General features: G+C 42.7%; 1 protein-coding gene and 1 pseudogene across 1 annotated transcript; both read left to right on the top strand.

Annotated features, from left to right (window-relative positions):
• The first annotated feature begins 8,186 nt into the window (after positions 1 to 8,186).
• LOC110122443 (ubiquitin D-like) lies at positions 8,187 to 10,479 on the top strand. Its single transcript, XM_070456872.1, has 2 exons — positions 8,187 to 8,292; positions 9,554 to 10,479. Exons 1-2 carry the CDS (start codon positions 8,272 to 8,274, stop codon positions 10,022 to 10,024), a joined length of 492 nt encoding a protein of 163 aa, XP_070312973.1. The 5' UTR covers positions 8,187 to 8,271; the 3' UTR covers positions 10,025 to 10,479.
• Positions 10,480 to 14,551: 4,072 nt separating this feature from the next.
• Positions 14,552 to 19,981, top strand: LOC139031544 (protein C19orf12 homolog pseudogene; annotated as a pseudogene).
• The last annotated feature ends 369 nt before the right edge of the window (positions 19,982 to 20,350 follow it).

Genomic DNA, 20,350 nt, shown 5'->3' with positions numbered 1-20,350 from the left:
TCGCTCAGTCATGTCCAGCTCTTTGCAACCCCATGGACTACAGCATGCAGACCTCCCTGTCCATCACCAACTCCTGGAGTTTACTCAAACTCATGTCCATTGAGTTGGTGATGCCATCCAACCATCTCATCCTCTGTCATCCCCTTCTCCTCCCACTTTCAATCTTTCTCAGATTGGCTGTAGTTACAATCTGCAGTGAGTTTGGAGCCCCCAAAAATAAAGGCTGTCACTGTTTCCACTGTTTCCCCATCTATTTGCCATGAAGTGATGGGACCAGATGCCATGATCTTAGTTTTCTGAATGTTGAGCTTTAAGCCAACTTTTTCACTCTCCTCTTTTACTTTCACCAAAAGGCTCTTTAGTTCTTTGCTTTCTTCCATAAGGGTGGTGTCACCTGCATATCTGAGGTTATTGATTTTTCTCCTGACAAACTTGATTCCAGCGTGTGCTTCATCCAGCCTGGCATTTTGTATGATGTACTCTGCATATTAAAGCAGGGTGACAATATACAACCTTGACATACTCCTTTCCTGATTTGGAACCATTCTGTTATTCCATGTCCAGTTCTAACTGTTGCTTCTTGACCTGCATACAGATTTCTCAGGAGGCAGGTTAACCCCTCCATTACATCAGTCAAGGATCAGATGTTTTTCTCTGATAAACTAGCATAGTGAAACTGCTCTGACCTGACCCAAAGATAAGAACAATCACTGCCGGAGCCTGGGGCCAGCACGGAGATAGTTACTGATTAAGCTCTATGACTAAGGGGGGGGGAAGGTCAGTCCTGTGAGTAGGGAGAGGTAAGGCAGGAACTGGTCAGCAGGAGTGAACAGAGAGAGCAAAAGAGCATCCATCTTGAGTGGCCTGACCATATACCACCTCCATCTTCTTTCTCTTAGTGGAACCAGAAAACCTCTACTCTTCTTGCCTGTTTATCAACTTCCTCTGCCCAGAGGCCCTAATGTTCCTATACAAGAAAGTCCTTTCTAGACAGACTGTAGGGGAAATACAATAGAGTATTAAATGAAGCTGTGTAAACAATATGTTTTCATGAAACCTGATTTGTTGAATAAATGGTTTAACGGAGGCTTTAGGACTAACATTCCGAATGCACTCAGTCTGTGTGGACACTTATCTATTAGATACTCCAGCACGAGATCACTCAATCACAACCTCAAAGTGTCTGAAGCAGATCGAGATGGTCAGAGACACAATTCCAACATAAGTAGCCACTACACAACTGAGTTTGGGGCAAGTACGAGGCCAAAGGCATAGAGAATGAAAGAATAAAGTGTGCAAGTGTGTGTGTGTGGGTAGTGTGGGTATCAGAGAATTCTTCCAAGAGGTTTAAAACACAGCAGAGGAATCAATATTAATATGAAATATTTACCAATTCACTGTGTGGAAATGAGCTAATGTATGTTGTGCATTAAGATAGGAAGAGTTACACTGGGGAACCAAATGACTAAGGGAAAAATGTAGGTTATGTTAGAAACATATAGAGGGGCTTCCCCGATGAGTCAGCAGGTAAAGAATCTGCCTGAAGTGAAGGAGATAAAGGTTCAATCCCTGGGTCGGGAAGATCCCCTGGAGGGAAATGGCAACCCATTCTAGTATTCTTGCCTGGAAAATCCCATGAAGAGAGGAGCTTACAGTCCACAGGGTCACAAAGAGTTGGATACCACTTAGAAGAGCAGAGAGAGAGAAACATATAGAAGCTACTGAATTGGATACAAATGGAAACATTTGTACAGATAATTAAAAATCAGAAGATCTACAGCCTATGAGTGTATGTAATGACACATAAGTTGGCAGCATTTAAGGGACATTATTCAAGAACCTCAAGATATAATCACCAGTTCACTTCTGAAGGGTTCACTGAACCATGAAAAGTCAGGGCTCCTGACTTTTTGGAAACCCTGGGTGTTCAAAGAAGCCCAGAAGGAAGAAGTTCACCAGCGAGCTGTGGTTAACCATGGCCTATTCCTATCCAGACCTAGAGGCCTTTTCCTGAGGGCTGTCTGAACGTGTGTTCTCACCTGTTTTATAATAGCTCACCCTGGGTTCTTGTCAGGTCATACCTGGTGGACGTTCTCTTCTGTCGTCACTCACTCAGTCTCTTTCCCAGCGCATCACCATCCAGCAGCTCCTTCTCTTCCCCTGTTCCTCCTTCCTGGTCAGATGTGGTCCAGTGGGAGTGAGGAAACCATGAACGTGCAGAAAACACATGAAGCCTCACAATGGAATCTCAGACTCACCAAGTGAAGATAAAAGAAACTAATGTAAAATATGGGTTAATAAATCAGTTTTCATTAATTCAGCAATCAATTATTAAGCACCTATTTTGTTTGGAATACTGCAGTATTTCTCAATATTCTGTTATGTATCCAGAAGGTATTAACAAAGCAATACTTTTGACTGAATTTCTCTTTCATAAGTATGTAGTTTGGGGGTGGGGGAGTGTCCTTTTGCAGTTTCCTCTTTCCTGGGTTTTCTCCTTAATTTCCTGATAGAATAACTCTCTTTTTTCAAGGGTCAAATGTCCTCTAGCTTCTCCTTGCTTTTGATCACGCCCACTGACTTTATGTGAAGTTGTTTTTTCTATATTTTTTATTTTCAGAGAATTTATAATTATTATTGACAGGAGAGGTAATCTAATGCAAGCTGTTCTCTTTGTTGTAAATTTTCAGATTCTTTTATTTTGTTCTCTCTGTGTTGGACTACAGGGTAAGAAGCACAAATTCAAGAATCTCAAGTTTTTATTTTTTATTTTTGAATCTCAAGTTTTGAAGAGCCATTTAGGGCATTGTTTAATCTTCATCTGATGCACCAAAATCCCCTTACAACTCATCATTTTTTGAATCATCTGAGGTTATTTTTTCCCATTCTTTTTTTTTTTAGTTCCTTATTGATAAATGTTGTTTCTATTTTTAATTACAAATAATACCACATGACTATATACTTGCATTGACATATATTTTATTTAATACATATGAGTATATTAATAGAATAAATTCCTGAAGTAGAATTGTTGGATTTAGGATATGTATATGAGTTTTTTAAAAACTTATATTTTTGTCACCAACTTTGGTATCACAAATGAATATATGTAATATATGCAAACTCTAAAGCATAATTTTGTCATAATCAACACTCACGGTTTTCAAATTTTTATGACAGCTTAAATGCACACATATATGGTCCAAACACTGATTATTCAGTTTTGCTTATATTTGTTTCCCTTTAGAACCATTTATGTTTTAGGTCATAATACTGAGTGAGTGAGTGAATGAAAGCCACTCAATAGTGTCCAACTCTTTGCAATCTCATGGACTATACGCTCAATGGAATTCTCCAGGCGAATACTGGAGTGGGTAGACTTTCCCTACTCCAGGGGATCTTCCCAACCCAGGGATCAAACCCAGGTCTCCTACATTGCTGGCAGATTTCTTTACCAGCTGAGCCACCAGGGAAGCCCAAGTTATAACATTATTGTACCTTTAATAAAGTTAATCTCTTAATTAATTTATGTTAATCTCTGAATTAATTAATAAGGTAACACACATTATGGAGAAGGAAATGGCAGCCCACTCCAGTATTCATGCCTGGAGAATCTCATGAACAGTGGAGTCTGGCAGGCTACAGTCCATGGAGTCACAAAGAGTTGAACACAACCAAGCGACTAACACAAAACATACATTAGTTCTATTCAATACATTGTGTCACCAAACATTAAGTTCCCAAAGTTAAACTTTAGACTCTAAATATAACAGGATAAGCTATCAGAGGGTTCTTAAATGCCTTATTCCCTGTTGAAAATCTTTAAGTAACTCCTATCAGCATTTAGATTGGGCTTTATTTATTTAAAAAACAAATACACTCTGAATATCAAAGTAACTTATCTCTTTCTCTGTCTCTCTGTGTAGTTTTGCTTGGTTTGAAGAGTTATGAAGAGTATCATACTTTCTGTAGTCTCCTTGGCCTTGTTTACTTTCACTCAGCTGGTATGTGGCATGTCCATCCATATCGTTGCTTGCAGGTATAATTCAACCATGTTTATTGCTGATGCTGTTCTACAGTTCAGTTATCTATTTCCCTATTACTGAAAAATATTTGGGTTGTTTTAGTTTGGCATGTCCATTTTGGAGTTTGGCAGATATTTTCCAAATGGTCCTTCTTGAGAGTGGACGGACTTTCCCCCTAACCATCATTATATAAGAATTCACAGGTGCATTTTGATTGAGTTTGCTTGGCATTTCTGAAGCAATATTCCTGATCCCAGTTTTACAACCTCTTTCACTGGCATTTACGAAAGAGATGGGAAAGAAGCATCTGCTCCAGGGCATCCCAGGGGAGACAGTGATGAGCTCTAGATCACCTGGCCAGCTAGGACCGAGCTGGGAGGCTCTGGATATCTGAGACACTTGTTTTAAAACCTGCCAAAATCTCCACAGCATGATCTTTGACCTTGGCTGGTTTTCCGGATTTGTTAAAGGAGCAAAAGAAAAGAGATTTTTATTTGCCTCTGAAAAAGTTTATTGTGACAGATGGAAAAAAAGTCAAATGGACACTGCGGTAAAAAGCAAAGAGGAGTCAGTTCCCAAGAAAAACCTGTGGTCAGCAAAAGGACATTGGGGCATTTAGGATAGCCCTCTCCCTGGAGTTGGGCTGGGAGGGAATTTCACATAAGAAGGGAAGAGGGAAAAGAGAGCTCCAAGTCAGATTTGTTATTCTCCTTCCTTGAAAGATCACTGTTTCCCAGAATCCAGATCCTGTCTAAGCAGGAAATCCCCAGCTGCAGCGGGCAGTGTCTTTACTGCTCTGTGGAATTGCCTTGCAGTGTTGTCTTTTTCCACACAGAGTCCTGAGAAAGCAGTTCTCCTCTACCTTTGCACCAGGGTGCAGACTTCCTCCAGACTCTGAGCCCTGCACTCACGGACTCTGGTCCCTTCTGCCCAGTGGAGGCACATATGTTGTTCCAGGTAGGGCCCACCACCCAGGGATGCTTCTCCCTATGAACAGACCCCCCTCCGCCAAACCCTTCTTGCTCTCATTCATCCTAAGGCTCCTTGCATCCTCGGCTTTCCTTTATCTCTCTATTCCTTCCCTCAACCTGTATCTTTGCTGTAATAAAAAAGCACACACGTGTACACACGCCTCACTTTTCTTTCCACTGAAAGAGGAAAAGAAGACAAGGAGTGTAGAAATAGAGGTTTGTATTTGAACTCTTGCTTACCAGCTACTACTAATAGGACTTGCTTATCAACAAAATTACTAATACTTACCTCACTAGAATGCTAATATTTTAATGAGGTACCATTTAATAATATCTTGTGTGGTTTCTGAAATATAATGATACTCACTAAATGTTATTTCTCACTTTTTATTCACTTATTTATTCATTTAATAATTCATTCATGCATATACTAAATATTTATTTTTTAGTGTGCCAGACAGAATGCCTGAGGAGTGCTAAACATACAAGACAAGTAAGACACAATTATGAAGGACTTCCCTCATGGTCCAGACATTAAAACGCCCCACTTCCAATGCAGGGGGCACAGGTTCGATCCCTGGTCAGGGAACTATGATCCCATAAGCTACATGGCACAGCCAAAAAAGAGGCACAATTATGACCTCCTAGACTCCTACTGTTGAGTGAGGGTAAAGCACAATAAGCAGATGAACTTATGGCTGGAGAAATGGCCTCTGAGAGGTTTGCAGAGGAAATATAAAAGAACAGAAGATGGGCATGTAACCCTGAACAGGATGGAAGAAAGTCAGGGAGGTTTTCCTGGAGGAGATGCTGCTTACCTTGCATATTATTGTAAATCCACAGTGTTGGGAATACAGTGGATGGAAAGTCATGCTCAGTGACCCAGTGACAGAGAGACCTTGGCATGCTCAAAACATGCAGGGAGTCCAGGGAACCCTGCATGAAAGCAGCTAGACCTACAGATCTGCAGCTCAGGGCCAGCTGAGGGCACAGATCTGAGGGGAATCCACAGACAAATATCATCCCTGGGAAATGTCATTCCTGGGCTCTCCCACCAGGAGATTCTGACTAAGGTTCCCTGCTTCCCCAGAGAATGCAGATGTTGGCACCAAGATGGTGTAGGCTAGACTTCCCTGGAGGTCCAATGGCTAAGACTCCACTCTCCCACTGCAGAGGGGCATGGGTTCAATCCCTGGTCCAGAGAACTAAGATCCTGTATGCCTCGGGGTGAGAGAAAGGTTATGAGAAGAGAGAGATTTAATTGTAATAAGTTTCAACCATCTACTCTCCCTGTTCTCTTTCCAGAAATGACATGAAGACCTAAGGTACAAATAAAATTTGAAAACTGAAAACACTTCCTTCAAGTCTGCTTTGTGCAGTTTTCCCTTTCTCTCTCCAGACCCATCCCCCATCCTTGTCCTACTGCAGGGGTTTCACTTTCTCTGTCACCCTCAACCCGATCAGGCATTTTCTGCCTGGCCACTGGTGATGTTTCAGAGTCCCCACATCCTATTGGACAGTGGAGGAGTTAGATGTCATAATGATGTTTTCTAAATAGAGAATGTGGTGAGATATCTGAAGGGAGAACAGAAGATCAAGGTCTCCAAGCTGTTCCATCAGGCATTCTTTCCCCTTCAAACACACCCTATGAGTTTAAAAAAGTATGTCTATCCCACAAAATAACTTAAACGGCAATTAGTTTTTCCAATTTTATTAACTGATAAGAGCTTCAAATAGGAGAACATAATTTATGTTAAGCTTATTGATACATTGGAATGAGCTCTTGGATCCCATTACTCTGTGTAGGCACTTGTGTAAAGCCAAGTTCTCCAGGATAGAAATCCCTGGACTAAACGGGATCATTTGATATTTCTCAAGGAATGGTAAATGATCAGTGAAAACACAGTAAACAAAGATGACAACTTGGCATTTTTACAGACCTTGTATTCTGAAAGCATTTAAAGCACTTTCAATAAATGTTTTTCTTAAAGTGGGTTTGAGGGATTCCCAGGAGGCGCTAGTGGTAAAGAACCTGCCTGCCAATGCAGGAGACACAAGAGATGTGAGTCTGATGCCTGGTCAGGAAGATCCCTTGGAGGAAGCACAGCAAACCAATCCAATATTCTTGCCTGGAGAATCCCATGGACAGAAGAGCCTGCAGTCCATGGGGGCGCAGTGAGTCAGACACGACTGAAGTGACTTAGCGCGCACGGACCTGAGACTTTGGGAAAAGACAGCGATTAATTTGGAATGTTCGGAGGAGATATCAAGAAAATTCCCTGAGCACGCACAGTTATGTATTCCCTTTTTGTCCTAATCCAAATCTGAAGAGCCGGGGAGCAAATAGCTCCTAGTGAATATCCAGAAGTAAAGGTGAGGAAATGGAGGCACTGTGGTGTGAAGGAGATGTGTGATTGTTTTCCATGTGGAAGGTGGTAGTCAGCTTTTGACTGTTGGATTTGGGTTGCTCTCAAGTAGTGGGTTTGGTTTGCAGATACTGTAGGAAGTGCTAGAAAGCTCAAGACCTAGAAATCTAAAGTTCTTTGTAAATAATATTTATAAACAGAATTTTCTGAGCCTGAAATACACTTAGGAATTCTCTCCAATCATATCATTTTATAGACCAGAAAACCAACATCCAGGGAGGTGAACAGATTTGCCTAGGTTAACTGAGTGTCAGCCCTAGGACCAGAATTCATGGCTCTTCTTAGTCCAGAGTTATTTATCCCATGTTTTCTCTAGACTAGCTTCTCACGTTCTGCTAAGCTAGGGTTAACAGGCTGCTCCTGGTCACATCACACATGGTAACTCTCACTGTCCTGTCCTGGGCACCCCTGTTCTCAGGAAGTGCTCTGACTAATGGTGGCAGTGGGGGAGGGGGGCCTCTTAAAAGCTAAGGGGAGGACCACCAGTGTTAAAGGTCTTCAAGCTAATGAGGGTCAGAGCTGCAGGCTGGAAGTCACAAGTCAGGATTGGAAGTGATGGGTGGTTAATCAGAGAAAAATTCTCAACAGAGAAAGACCATCCCATGTTTGGAACAAAGAGGGCAAATGGATTGGCTGACCTGAGAAGTGCTTGGTTAGGAGGTATTTTTGTTTATTGACTCCCCAGTAGCAAAAGTGAAAGTAAATTCAGCATACCATGCAAGAGCAAATGGTACAGGGAAGCTTAATAAACACAGCAGGCAGGCAGGGTATTTCTGGTTCAGCTGCTTATATAAACTGGAGGTGAGGTCCTTTGCTCTGTCTCCTGATTCTGCTCCTCTGATTGCAGACATGGCGGCCACTGCCATCGATGTGAGTTGAGATTTGATACCAGGGGTGGGGAAAGGGAGAAGCCCTCTGAGACATGGGAAAGACTGAGGAATAGATGAGGGACAGTGCACTGGGAGATGAAGCGGGGGGGGCTTGCTGGGAAGACATCTGGAATGGGAGGAGATGGGCATCGATACCTACTGAATGTGAAGAAAGTTCCTATAAAGAGTTCTTGGGCTCCTGAGTTCTCTTACATCAAGACCTTGCACTGGTCACACTTAGGGGTATGTGATAGGAAGCAGGAGTGGGCTTTATGCTCAACAGGGCTGGCAAGCTTGAAACTATGAAAATATTGTCTTGATCCCTTTCTCTTTTACCCTGTTTAGGCCTCCAGAGCAATTAAACGTAAGCTTTCTTCTTTTCCCAAAAGAGAGGTTGACAGGATTCACTTATTTTAAGTTGTTAATGTCCTATTACATTACCTTGTGTAAGACTATATTCTCTACAAAGAGAACCTGGAATGAGGGCCATGCTTAGCACAGAAGAGTGACAGTTCAGTGAAGAAACCTCTGTGGCATGGGGACTGGGGAGATATTTTTGAATGAAGCCTGAAGGAAGTCCTCTGAAACTTTCCAGCTACAGCACAGGAATGAGATTCCCTGTGTTGAGATTACTGAAGTAAGACTCAGAAGTAGTCCCTACTTTCTGTGAGTGGAGCCCCGATTTGATTAAAGGAAGAGATCATATTCTATAATGGGTGGATAGGAAAACATAGGAAATACATGTGGCCAAGTGATACTGAAAATAGGGACACTATAAGAAATGAATTATTGTTACCAAAAAAAGGTCTAACAGTACAGAGAAGATGTTTCCTAAACAGGGTTTTCATCTAAAGTAGTCACAGTCATGGAGGACAGCCCTGAGTATTCCATGAGACTGTCAAGTCTTCAAAATTCTCTTTGAGAGGTGTTTATAAATCCTAGTGTACATTTTCAGATGTTTTGTTTTTGACATCTGACAAAGTTTATCTGGATAGGAGACAGGTAAATGAGGTGGGAAAACATTGATAACATTTTGGGGATGGATAAGAGGTATGGTTACAAAAGAATAAGACTGGTTTTCTTGCATTATAACCTAGTAATTTCAAAAGACAAGTTTGAAACAAGGGAAGGACACGGCTTGTTGTAAAGGATCTGGAGGACCAGACTGGCAGTGAATGGGGTAGCAATGAAGGAGTGGGCACAATGGGTGTAGAAGAGGGCAGGCAATCTAGGCAACTGTCTCTTGGCCTTTTTTTGTCCAGGTGACTATCCACTCTGAGCAATGGAGACCAATGACCTTCACTGCCCATCCGGGAGACAGAGTGAATAAGATCAATGAACACGTCCGGTCTAGGACCAAGGTTCCCGTTCAGGACCAGGTCCTCCAGCTGGGCTCGATGACCCTGAAGTCCCAGAGAACTCTGTCATCATACGGCATCGACAAAGAGACGACCATCCACCTCACCCTGAAGGTGGTGAAGCCCAGTGATGAGGAGCTGCCCTTGGTTTTGGTGGAGCCGGGTGATGAGGGGCAGAGGCACGAGCTCCAGGTGCGAAGGTCCAGCTCAGTGACCCAGGTGAAGGAGATGATCAAGATGAAGACTGCTATACCCCCTAAGAAGCAGATTGTGAACTGCAATGGAAAGAAACTGGAAGATGGGAAGATCATGGGAGATTATGGCATCAAAAAGGGCCATTTACTCTTCCTGACATACCCCTGCACTAGCGGGTGAGCATCCTGCAGATGGAGTGATAGGAGAAGCAAAAGATTTCGGGTGGATTGGGGTGAAAGACTAGAATATTTCTAACCAATTGATTCTTTCATTCTAGCAAGATTGAATATTGGCAAAATTGTGTATATCTGATATGTTAGAATATATTAGAATTTGAAGGCCTATTAGAGATGATATTCAATGACAGTTGTAGTTTCATCCTGTCTTGGTTCCGTCTGATTCATAGAAAAACTCCTATTTCTTTTCCCAATCAACATGATAGACCATTTTAGGTTGCGATCCATGTTCTTCTAATTACTGTGTTGCATCTATATTTAGCCCAGTGTTTCTCTCTCATATGACTCAATAATCATTGAGTCAAACTGACTCTCTGCCTGTAGACAATAGTGAAATGATTTATTATGAAGTGATTTATTTACTGTGACATAATGTTAATAAAATTTAGAAAAATTAAACTACTTCCCCTCTCCTTATTTAAAGCTGTTTGTTATGAAGTGAAACTTGGCACCATGCCCCTTCTTACTCTCTGGTTCCCACACCCCACTCTTATTTCTGGGGATGACGGTGGTTATAGCAAGATATTCACCTTGGGGATCTCAAGATTTTATGCCTCTAGCAGGGGCTCCTTGGGAATAGATATACTTTAGGTGGGAACAAACTTTCAGAAAAGTGGGTGAGTGTTAGAGCAGTCTCTGGCCTGCCTGCCTGAGGCTCTGTCAGGACTTCTCTGGTTTGGATGTGAGGATGGGGGTTGATTTCTGGATTGACCCCAACACTCTGCCCATAGTCTGGCTAGTGGAGCTTGTCCCTCTCTGTGTCCTCCATCTCCCTTCCTTCCTTTCTTCCTCCATCTCATTTCTCCCTCGTGATCACCTGTATGTTTTCTCACAGCCTGAAACGTGTCCACCCTCTTTTCCACTAGTCTCCTCTTCTTTATAACTGTCTCAAGAACCACCTCTGGTAGAAGCGGTTATGAATGTAACCCCACTCAGCATAGGTGTTGCTCATTATAATTATGAGTCAAGTGCTTTGGGGTGGGCACTATTAACTTGTTAGGCGGGCATTTGCTTGTACTGATGCCCTGTGATGAGAGACTAGAGCTTTTCTTTTTTTTGGATGGAATCTCCTACAGGGCTGAGTCTATGATTTAATTGTCACTTAGGGATATGTCTGATGGCAGACACCATGGGGTCTTCCATGGTCTCTTCCACTAGACTGGGATATTCACACATCTCTTACCAGCAAATGAGCTATTAACTGGGAGATATAGTACCCCTGAAGATGGGAAAGTCCCTCCCCAAATCACAGTTTTTTCATCATATCAGGAGAAAGCCCAAAGGCCAATGCTCCCTCACTAAACTTGCACAGATAAAGGACATGGGGGTTTTCCCTACAGCACGTGACCCTTTCCTGATGGGAGGAAGGGAACTCCCCATTAACCATGGGCTCCTTAGGGACAAATCTTGCAGATTCTCATGGAGAAATGAACAGCCTGAAGGCTAAAGTCTTTACACCAGACATTCCCATCCTTGGGCCCTGGGTAACATGCCCCTCCTTCCCTCCCTGACTGACTCACTGTGCTCTTGCCCTCTCCCAAATCCCTCAGGAAAATCCTCGCTGCCCCCTCACTTCCTTATTCCTGAGGGTGGAGAGCAGTTGGTTGAGGGCGGGTGAGTGACAGTGCAGAAAAGAGAAATGAACTTGCCTGCCACTGGTTGTAGCTGTGCGTGGGTTGCAGGTAGCTGCAGAGGAGGGATCCACCGAACAGTCAGACAGCTCTCATGTGGGACCCACAGGTGCCCACTGCTTTCCTGCGACTGCCCCTGGCCCTGAAGGGGGAGCTCACAGAAGGTTTGGAAGGACGACACACACAGGATGATGTATCCCTTACAAGCAAAGGGATGGCAAGTGCGGAGGAGAAATGGATGGCAGCACACACATGCTTAGGTGTCCATTGGAGCTCATTTACAGATCTGAACCCTTAGTTTAGGAAGACAGCCATGTATAAGGATACCCTAGTTGATGTATTTACCAGAAAATTATGAGGAAGATAGACTCTCCCTCCTAGAGATGAACACACTTGGGCTCTATAAGTTAAGCGTCCAAAGGTCATAGCCACTGAGTGGTCCTTTGGACATGTACTCAGCACCTGTTTCATTTCCGAACCAGTACTCTTTTGCTGCTTCCCTGTTTCTGGTGTATTCCTAGGGGCCCAAGTAGAAAGTAGAAATCTAAACTTCCTCTCACGTGATAGCCCTTCAGATATTTGAAGACTGATTTCTTTTTTGAGCCTCCCAACCCCCTTCTTTGGAAGCATGTAAAAAAGTGCCTAAAAATAGATGAAATGCTCCAAGTTAGTATAACCAACACGGGGTAGATCAGAACTGACACCTTTGTTTCAGGTGCTCTACTATAACCCTAATAATACATTCAATATAGTGCGGACTACAGAATTTTAATCTGTGGTGAGTCTCTCTTCCAGGCTATGTCCAAAGTCCATGCCACTCCTGCTTACTATCTAGTGTGACAATCATGAGCAACACAGATGTGCACAAGTATAACAGCATTTAAATGCAGAGACACCTGTGTGGAGGAAAAAACATTATTCAGGAGACCTGAGTTTCACCTAACAGAACCACCTTGGTCCAGTGATTTGATGATTTTATAGTCATACTGGAGATGAATAAATGCAAGAGATGACATTCAGGCTTATAGACCTGTGGTTCTAGAGCTGTAGAGTTATAAAAAGTCAAATCACCTAATTCTGTGATTACATAGAAACACACTAGTTCAGACAGACAAACTTTAAATCTCTCCGGGCCAATCCCCAATCCCTGTCCTGCTGCAGGACTTCCTCTTTCCAGATCAACCTCAACCTGATCTGAGCTTTTCTGCCTGGACACTGGTGAGGTTTCAGAATCCCCCGATCCTATTGGACAGTGGACTCGGGGAGGGTGGGGGGAAGCCCTTTGCTGCTGTGCTTCAGCCCAAGGTCACAATCTTGTCTTCTAAACTCAGGGACAATAGGAACCTGGAAAACTATCTGAAGGGAGAAAAGGCAGATCAAGGTTTTCACTCAATTCCATCAGGCATTCTTCCACCTTCATACTTATTCTGTGTGTTTCAGAATATATGTCTTTCCCCACACACACACGAAATACGCTTAAATAAGTATTGGGTTTTCCAACTTGATTCTCTAGTGAGAATTTTAAAAAGGAGAACATGATTTATGTTAAGGTTTTTAAAGTACTGGAATGAGTTCTCAGCTCCCATTACTTTCATTACACGGACACTTCTGTAAAATCATTTTCTCCAGGTAGAAAGAGCTAGAAGTAAAATGGGATCATTTGAAACCTGTCAGGGAGTGAAGGTACACGAAAGGGTCACTGAAACACAGCAAATGAAGATGAATACCTGGCATTTCTGCAGACTTTTTATGTTGAACTTTAGGAGGAACTTTTAGTAATCACTCTCAGAAAAGGGGAGAGGGGTGTGTAGAAATGTCCTGAGTCTTTGGAAGAGGGCAGAGATTAATCTGGGAAGTTAGGAGATCAGGGTAAGGAAAAACTTCCAGGAGAACACACAGCTTATGTACTCCCTCACTGTCCCAATTCAAATCCAAAGAGGCACGAGTAAGAAGCGCCTTAGAAACATGTGAGATGACACTAGTGAGTCTCCAGGAGGAAAGGCCAGGAAGTAGAGGAACTATGGTGTGAGAGTGGATGTGTGATTGTTTTGACATCTGGAAGGTGGGAGTCAGTGTTTGACTGGTGGTTCTGGGTAGTTCTCAGGTAGTGGATTTGGTTTGCAGGTTCTCAGACAGGAGAGGAAGAGTGCTAGGAAGCTCAAGAGTCAGGAATCTAAAGTTCTTTGTAAGGGACAGTTTATTAAAAAAGTTTCTTGAGCCTGAAGACCTTTAGGAGTTCTCTCCAATCATGTCATTTATAGACCAGAAAACCGACATCTCGGGACATGAACAGATTTGCCCAAGTTAATTCAGCAGGTGGTGTCCCTGGACTGGAATCATGTCTCTTCTCAGTGCAGGGTTACGTGTCTTATGTCTGCTCCTCCCGCTCCTCCTTATGTCTCCTCCTCCTTCACACATTCTGTCAGGCTGGTGTGAACAGGCTGCTCCTAGTCACATCACCCACAGCAACTCTCACTGTCCTCTCCAGGGCACCCTTGCTCTCAGAAAGACCCCTAACTGCTGGCAGGAGGAGGAGGGGTCGTGGGTCAGTAGGGTTCTTAAAAGCATTGGAGAGGACCACAGAGTGTTCAAATTCTTCCAGCCACTGAGGGTCCAGGGCTACATAAAAGTCAGGATTGGGAGTGGTGGGTGGTTAAACACACAATTTCCAACAGAAAAGGGTCATCTCACATTAGGAACAAGGAGGGCAATGGATTAGCTGCGCGGAGACATGCTTGATTAGATGGCATTTCTGCTTACGGAATCCGCTGTAGAGAAAGTGAAAGCAATTGTAAGAAAAAAGGATCCAGAAAATCCTGACACACACAGCAGACAGGCAGGGCATTTCCAACTTAGCTGCTTCTATAAACGGGAGGCCAGTTCCCTTGCTCTCTCTCCCGTTTCTACTCTCTTGAGCGCAGAGATGACTGCCACCCATGGTGTAAGTTGGGATTTGATACTCTGAAGGGGAAAGAGAGAGGACCTCAGAGATTTGATGGAGCTCTCAGGGGTGCATGAGGGACAGTGCTGGGGAGATGGGGTGGCCAGGAAGACATCTGGAAGTGGAGGAGACAGGCATGGATACCTACGCAATGTGAAGTAAGTTTCTATGAAGAGGACCTGGTTGTTGGGCTCCTGAGTTCTCTGGTATTGAGACCTTGCCATGGCCACTGGTAGGGTATGTGGTATGAAGTAGGAGTAGCCTTTGTGCTCAGCAGGGCTGGCAAAACTTCAAACTATGGAAACACTGTTTTGATTCCCATTTCCCTTATCTTGTTTAGGGATCCAGGGCTCTTAAACCTCCATCTAGTCCCCAGAGAGAGGTTCACATAACTCTATTATCCTATATTCTTTATGACCTGAGCTGTTAACCTCATAAGAATATAAACACTCAAAAGGAACTTGGCATCAGGGCAATGCTTAGCACAGGAGAGTGAGACTTCAGGAAAGAAATGTGGCATCTAGATTAGGAAGATATTTTTGAATGAAGCCTGGAAGAGGTCCTCTGAGGCAGTCCAGTGACAAGATAGGTATTAGAATTCCCACATTCAGAATTTTGAACTAAGACTTAGACATGCCTCCTACTTTCTGTAAGTAGAACCCTGACTTGATTAAAGGAAGAGATCATTTTCTGCAACAGGTAAATTTAAAAACACAGGAAATACAGATGAGCAAGTGATATTGAACATGAGCATGCTAAGTCTCTTCAGTCGTATCCGACTCCTTGCGACCCCATGGACTATAGCAGACTAGGCTCCCCTGTCCATGGGATTTGCCAGGAAAGAATACTGGAGTGTGTTTACATGCCCTCTTTCAGGGGATCTTCCTGATCAAAGCCATGCCTCTTAAGTCTCCTGCATTGGCAGAAGGATTCTCTCTCTCTTTTTTTTTTAAATTGAAGGATAATAGCTTTACAGACTTTTGTTGTTTTCTGTCAAACCTCAATATGAATCAGCCATAGGTGTACATATATCCCCTCCCTTTTGAAACTCCCTCCCATCTCCCTCCCCATCCCACCCCTCTAGGTTGATACGGAGCCCCTGTTTGAGTTTCCTGAGCCATACAGCAAATTCCCGTTGGCTATCTTTTACATATGTAAATTTCCATGTTTCCATGTTACTCTTTCCATACATCTCACCCTCTCCTCTCCTCTCCCCATGTCCATAAGTCTATTCTCTATGTCTGTACAGGGCATTGCTGCCCTGTAAATAAATTCTTCTGAACCATTTTTCTAGATTCCATATATGTGTTAGAATACCATATTTATCTTTCTCTTTCTGACTCACTTCACTCTGTATAATAGGTTCTAGGTTCATCCACCTCATCAGAACTGACTCAAATGCATTCCTTTTTATGGCTGAGTAATATTCCATTGTGTATATGTACCACAACTTCTTTATCCATTCATCTGTTGATAGGCATCTAGATTGCTTCCATGTTCTAGCTATTGTAAATAGTGCTACAATGAACAGTGGGATACATGTGTCTTTTTCAACCCTGTTTTCCTCAGGGTATATGCCTAGGAATGGGATTGTGGGTCATATGGTGGTTTTATTCCTAGTTTTTAAAGGAATCTCCATACCATCTTCCATTGTGACTGTATCAATTTACATTCCCACCAACAGTGCAAGAGCATTCCCTTTTGTCCTCACCCTCTCCAGCACTTGTTTGTAGATTTTTTGATGATAACCATTCTGACTGGTGTGAGGTCTCATTGTAGTTTTGATTTGCATTTCTCAAATAATGAGTGATGTTGAGCATCTTTCCATGTTTGTTAACCATCTGTATGTCTTCTTTGGAGAAATGTGTATTTAGGTCTTTTTCCCACTTTTTGATTGGGTTGTTTGTTTTCCTGGTATTGAGTTGTATGAGCTGCTTATATATTTTGGAAATTAATCCTTTGTCAGTCACTTCATTTGCTATTATTTTCTCCCATTCTGAGGGTTGTCTTTTCACCTTGCTTATAGTTTTTTTTGCTGTGCAAAAGCTTTTAAGTTTAATCAGGTCGCATTTGTTTACTTTTGTTTTTATTTCCATTACTCTAGGAGGTGGGTCATAGAGGATCTTGCTTTGATTTATGTCATTGAGTGTTCTGCCTATGTTTTCCTCTAAGAGTTTTATAGTTTCTAGTATTACAGCAGAAAGATTCTTTACCATTAGTGCCACCTGGGAAGCCCAAATATTGAACATTATTATTGTTGTTGTTCAGTTGCCAAGTCGTGTCTGACTCTGCAACCTCATGGACTGCACTACACTGGGTCTCTCTGTCCCTCACCATCTCCTGGAGTTTGCCCAAGTTCATGTCCTTTGCATCAGTGATGCCATCCAGCCATCTCATCCTCTAATGCCCTCTTCTCCTTCCACCCTCAATCTTTCCCAGCATCGGGGACTTTTCCAATGAGTCCAGTATCTCAGTCATCTGATGTGAATAGCTGAGTTTCAACTTCAGGATCAGTCCTTCCAACAAGTATTCAGAGCTGATTTTCCTTTAAGATTGACTGGTTTGATCTCCTAGGTCCTTTCAGGAGTCTTCTCCAGCACCAGAGTTCGAAGGCATCAATTCTTTGGTGTTCTGCCTTCTTTACAGTCCAGCTCCCACAACCGAATGTAACCACTGGGAAGACCATAGTCTTGACTATATGGACCTTTGTCGGCGAGTAATGTCTCTGCTTTTCAACACACTAGGTTGTCATAGCTTTCCTGCCAAGAAGCAGAGGTCTTCTGATTTCATTGCTGCATCACCATCCACAGTGATTTTAGAGCCCAAGAAGAGGAAATCTGTCACTATTTCCACCTTTTTCCCTTCTATTTGCCATGAAGTAATGGGGACGGATGCCATGGTCTTAGTTTTTTTAATACGAGTTTTAAGCCAGCGCTTTCACTTTCTTCCTTCACCCTCATCAAGAGGTTCTTTAGTTCCTCTTTGCTTTCTGCCATTATAGTGGTATCATCTGCATATCTGAGGTTGTTGATGTTTCTCCTCCCTATATTGATTCCACCTATATTGAACATGGTGTCACTATAATACATGAGTTATTACTATAAACCATTGGGACATTAAAAAAGAAACTAACAAGACAGAGAATGCATCTTCTAAGCAGGATTTCCTTGTAACATATTCAAGAAGGAAGCCCTGTGAGCATTTCATTAGGTTCTCAAATCTGAGAAACTCTCTTTGGAAATGTGGTGTACATCTTTGGATACTTTGTAATTGTATTTAATTTTTAAAAATATTTTATTGGTGTGTAGTGTCGTCCCAGGTGGCTTCCCAGGTGTTTCAGTGGTAAAGAAACTGCCTGCCATAGCAGAAGACACAAGAAATCCAGGATCGATCCCTGGGTTGGGAAGATCCCCTGGAGAAGGAAATGAAAACACAGTCCAATATTCTTGTCTGGAAAATCACATGGACAGAAGAGCCTGGCAGACTACAGTCCTTAGGGTTGCAAAGAGTCAGACACAACTAAGCACATGTGTACATGCCCATAGGACACACACACACACAAACACACACAACACACATGCACACACACACATAGTGTCTTTACAATGTCATGTTACCTTCTGCTGTGCAGCAAAGTCAATCAGATATATGTGCACATATAGCCCCTGTTTTGGGGGATTTTCTCCCCATTTAGTTCACCACCAAAGCACTGAGTGGAGTTCCCTGTGCTATACAGTAAGTTCTCGTTAGGCACCTATTTTATACATAGGATCAATGGTGTACATGTCAAATTCCAAGTTGCAGTGGATCTTGACATCTGACAAACTTTGTATGGATAGGAAATAGGCAAATGAGGTGGGAAATCATTGAAATATCTGGGGATGGGTACAAGGTATGATCACAAAAGAATAGGACAGTTTTTCTTGCCTTATAACCTGGAAAATTCCAAAGAAGGAAGGGATACAGCTTGTTGTAATGGGTGAGGAGGATCAGGCAGGCATTGAAGCGTGGGAGCAATAAGAAGGAGGAATAAAGGGTGCAAATGGTAGCAGGCACTGTAGGTAATTGTCTTCTGTCCTTCGTTGTCCCAGTGAATGTCCAGTTTGAGCAAGGGAAATTAAAGGGCTTCGCTGCCCACTCGGAGGACAGAATGAAGAACATCACTGACCACATCCTGTCTGAAGACCAGTTTCCTGTGAAAAACAAAGTCCTTCAGAGGAGTTAGAAGACCGTAAAACCCCAGAGGGACTCCCAGAGGATCCCGAGAGAATGGGGCCTATGTACCTAGCATTGACGTCTCAGTGGAGGACATAATGAGGCTGTTGTGCTCCATCTCTGAGAAGAGGAAGATGAAGGCGATCTTCAAGTACTCCTGGTTGGGTGCCGTAGTCGCCGGGACTGTGGTCTTTGTGGGTGGTTTGGTGGGCGGTCCACCAGGAATAGCCGTTGGGGGAGCCGTCGGGAGTCTGTTAGGTGCATGGATGACGAGTGGAAAGTTTAAGCCAGTTCCTCAGATCATAATGGAGCTACCGGCTGACAAACAGGAGAGGCTGTTTATCAATGCCATTGCCATCATTAGGCAGCTGCCTTGGACGAATGTCGAGCAGCTGACCATGCTGCTCATGGGCAGTAAGACCCTGCAGGAGCAGCTGGTGGATATGCTGAAAAACTGTTTCAGCAAGGAGCTGGGATCAGAAGTGAAGCAGGACAAGTAGGCCTCTGCCCTGGGAAGCACGGTCCATTGGATGATTCCAAATTTGTTATGGTTGATGGATAACTGGTTTGCAATGTCATGTTTTTTTGTGGGGTACAGCAAAGATCATTTACTTTTTCTGACATAGCACTGCATTGATGGATGACCATCCTGGGAGTGCAGTGATACCAGGAGTAAAACACTGTTTACCCTTTTTATTCTTACCCACTAATCATATCCTTTGAAAAATTCTCAAAATTAATCAGAAAAATAAATAGAACTCAAAGAGTGGACAGAGTAGGGAGGAAACCTGCAGAATATTTCTAGCTCAGATTCTTTGATTCTAACATAATTGACTAAATGGCAGAATTCATATAATATAGACATAATATACTATAAACTAGTAAATGAAAATTTAAGGCAAATTAGAGATAACATTCAAGGAAGCTTGCAATTTAATCCTTTCTTGGTTCCCTCTGATTTATCTCAAAATGTCTATTTCTTTTCCATCCAACAAGATAGTAAGTTTTAGGTGGGGGTCTCATGTTTTACTTATATTTGTATTTGCATCTATGTTTAGCCCAGTGCTTCATCTGTCATATCAGTGAATAAACATTGAGCCAAACTCACTTTCTATTTACAGAGAAGAGTGAAATAGTTTATTACAAAGTGAGTTAATTACTTACTCTGACATGCTTGCAGGCTTATTCATAAATAATTTAGAAATTCAATTACACTATGTGCTCTTGACTTTTTAAAAGCTATTTGGTATGAATGAAACTTGGTACCAAGCCCCCTGTTATTCTCACACCCACTTAAATGGTTCTTATTTCTGGAGATGATGGTGATCATGGCAAGATATTCACCTTGGGGATCTAGAGATTTTATGCCTCCAGTGGGACCTCTTTGGGAACAGGTATGCTGGAGGTGGGAACACTTTCATAAAGGTGGGTATTGAGGAGCAGTCTCTTTCCTGCCTGCCTCAGGCTCTAGCAGGTCTTCTCT

The sequence above is a fragment of the Odocoileus virginianus genome, chromosome 27, assembly GCF_023699985.2.
Source record: "Odocoileus virginianus isolate 20LAN1187 ecotype Illinois chromosome 27, Ovbor_1.2, whole genome shotgun sequence".
NCBI lineage: Eukaryota > Metazoa > Chordata > Mammalia > Artiodactyla > Cervidae > Odocoileus > Odocoileus virginianus.
The sequence above is the reverse complement of the archived record's forward strand: the minus strand, read 5'-3'. Positions and strand labels throughout refer to the sequence as shown.

Excerpts from the sequence above, each read along its gene's own strand:
- LOC110122443 (XM_070456872.1), top strand. The coding sequence starts at position 8,272 with ATGGCGGCCACTGCCATCGAT. Across the intron at positions 8,293-9,553 it reads TGGCGGCCACTGCCATCGAT|GTGACTATCCACTCTGAGCA; the intron begins GTGAGTTGAGAT and ends TTTTTTGTCCAG.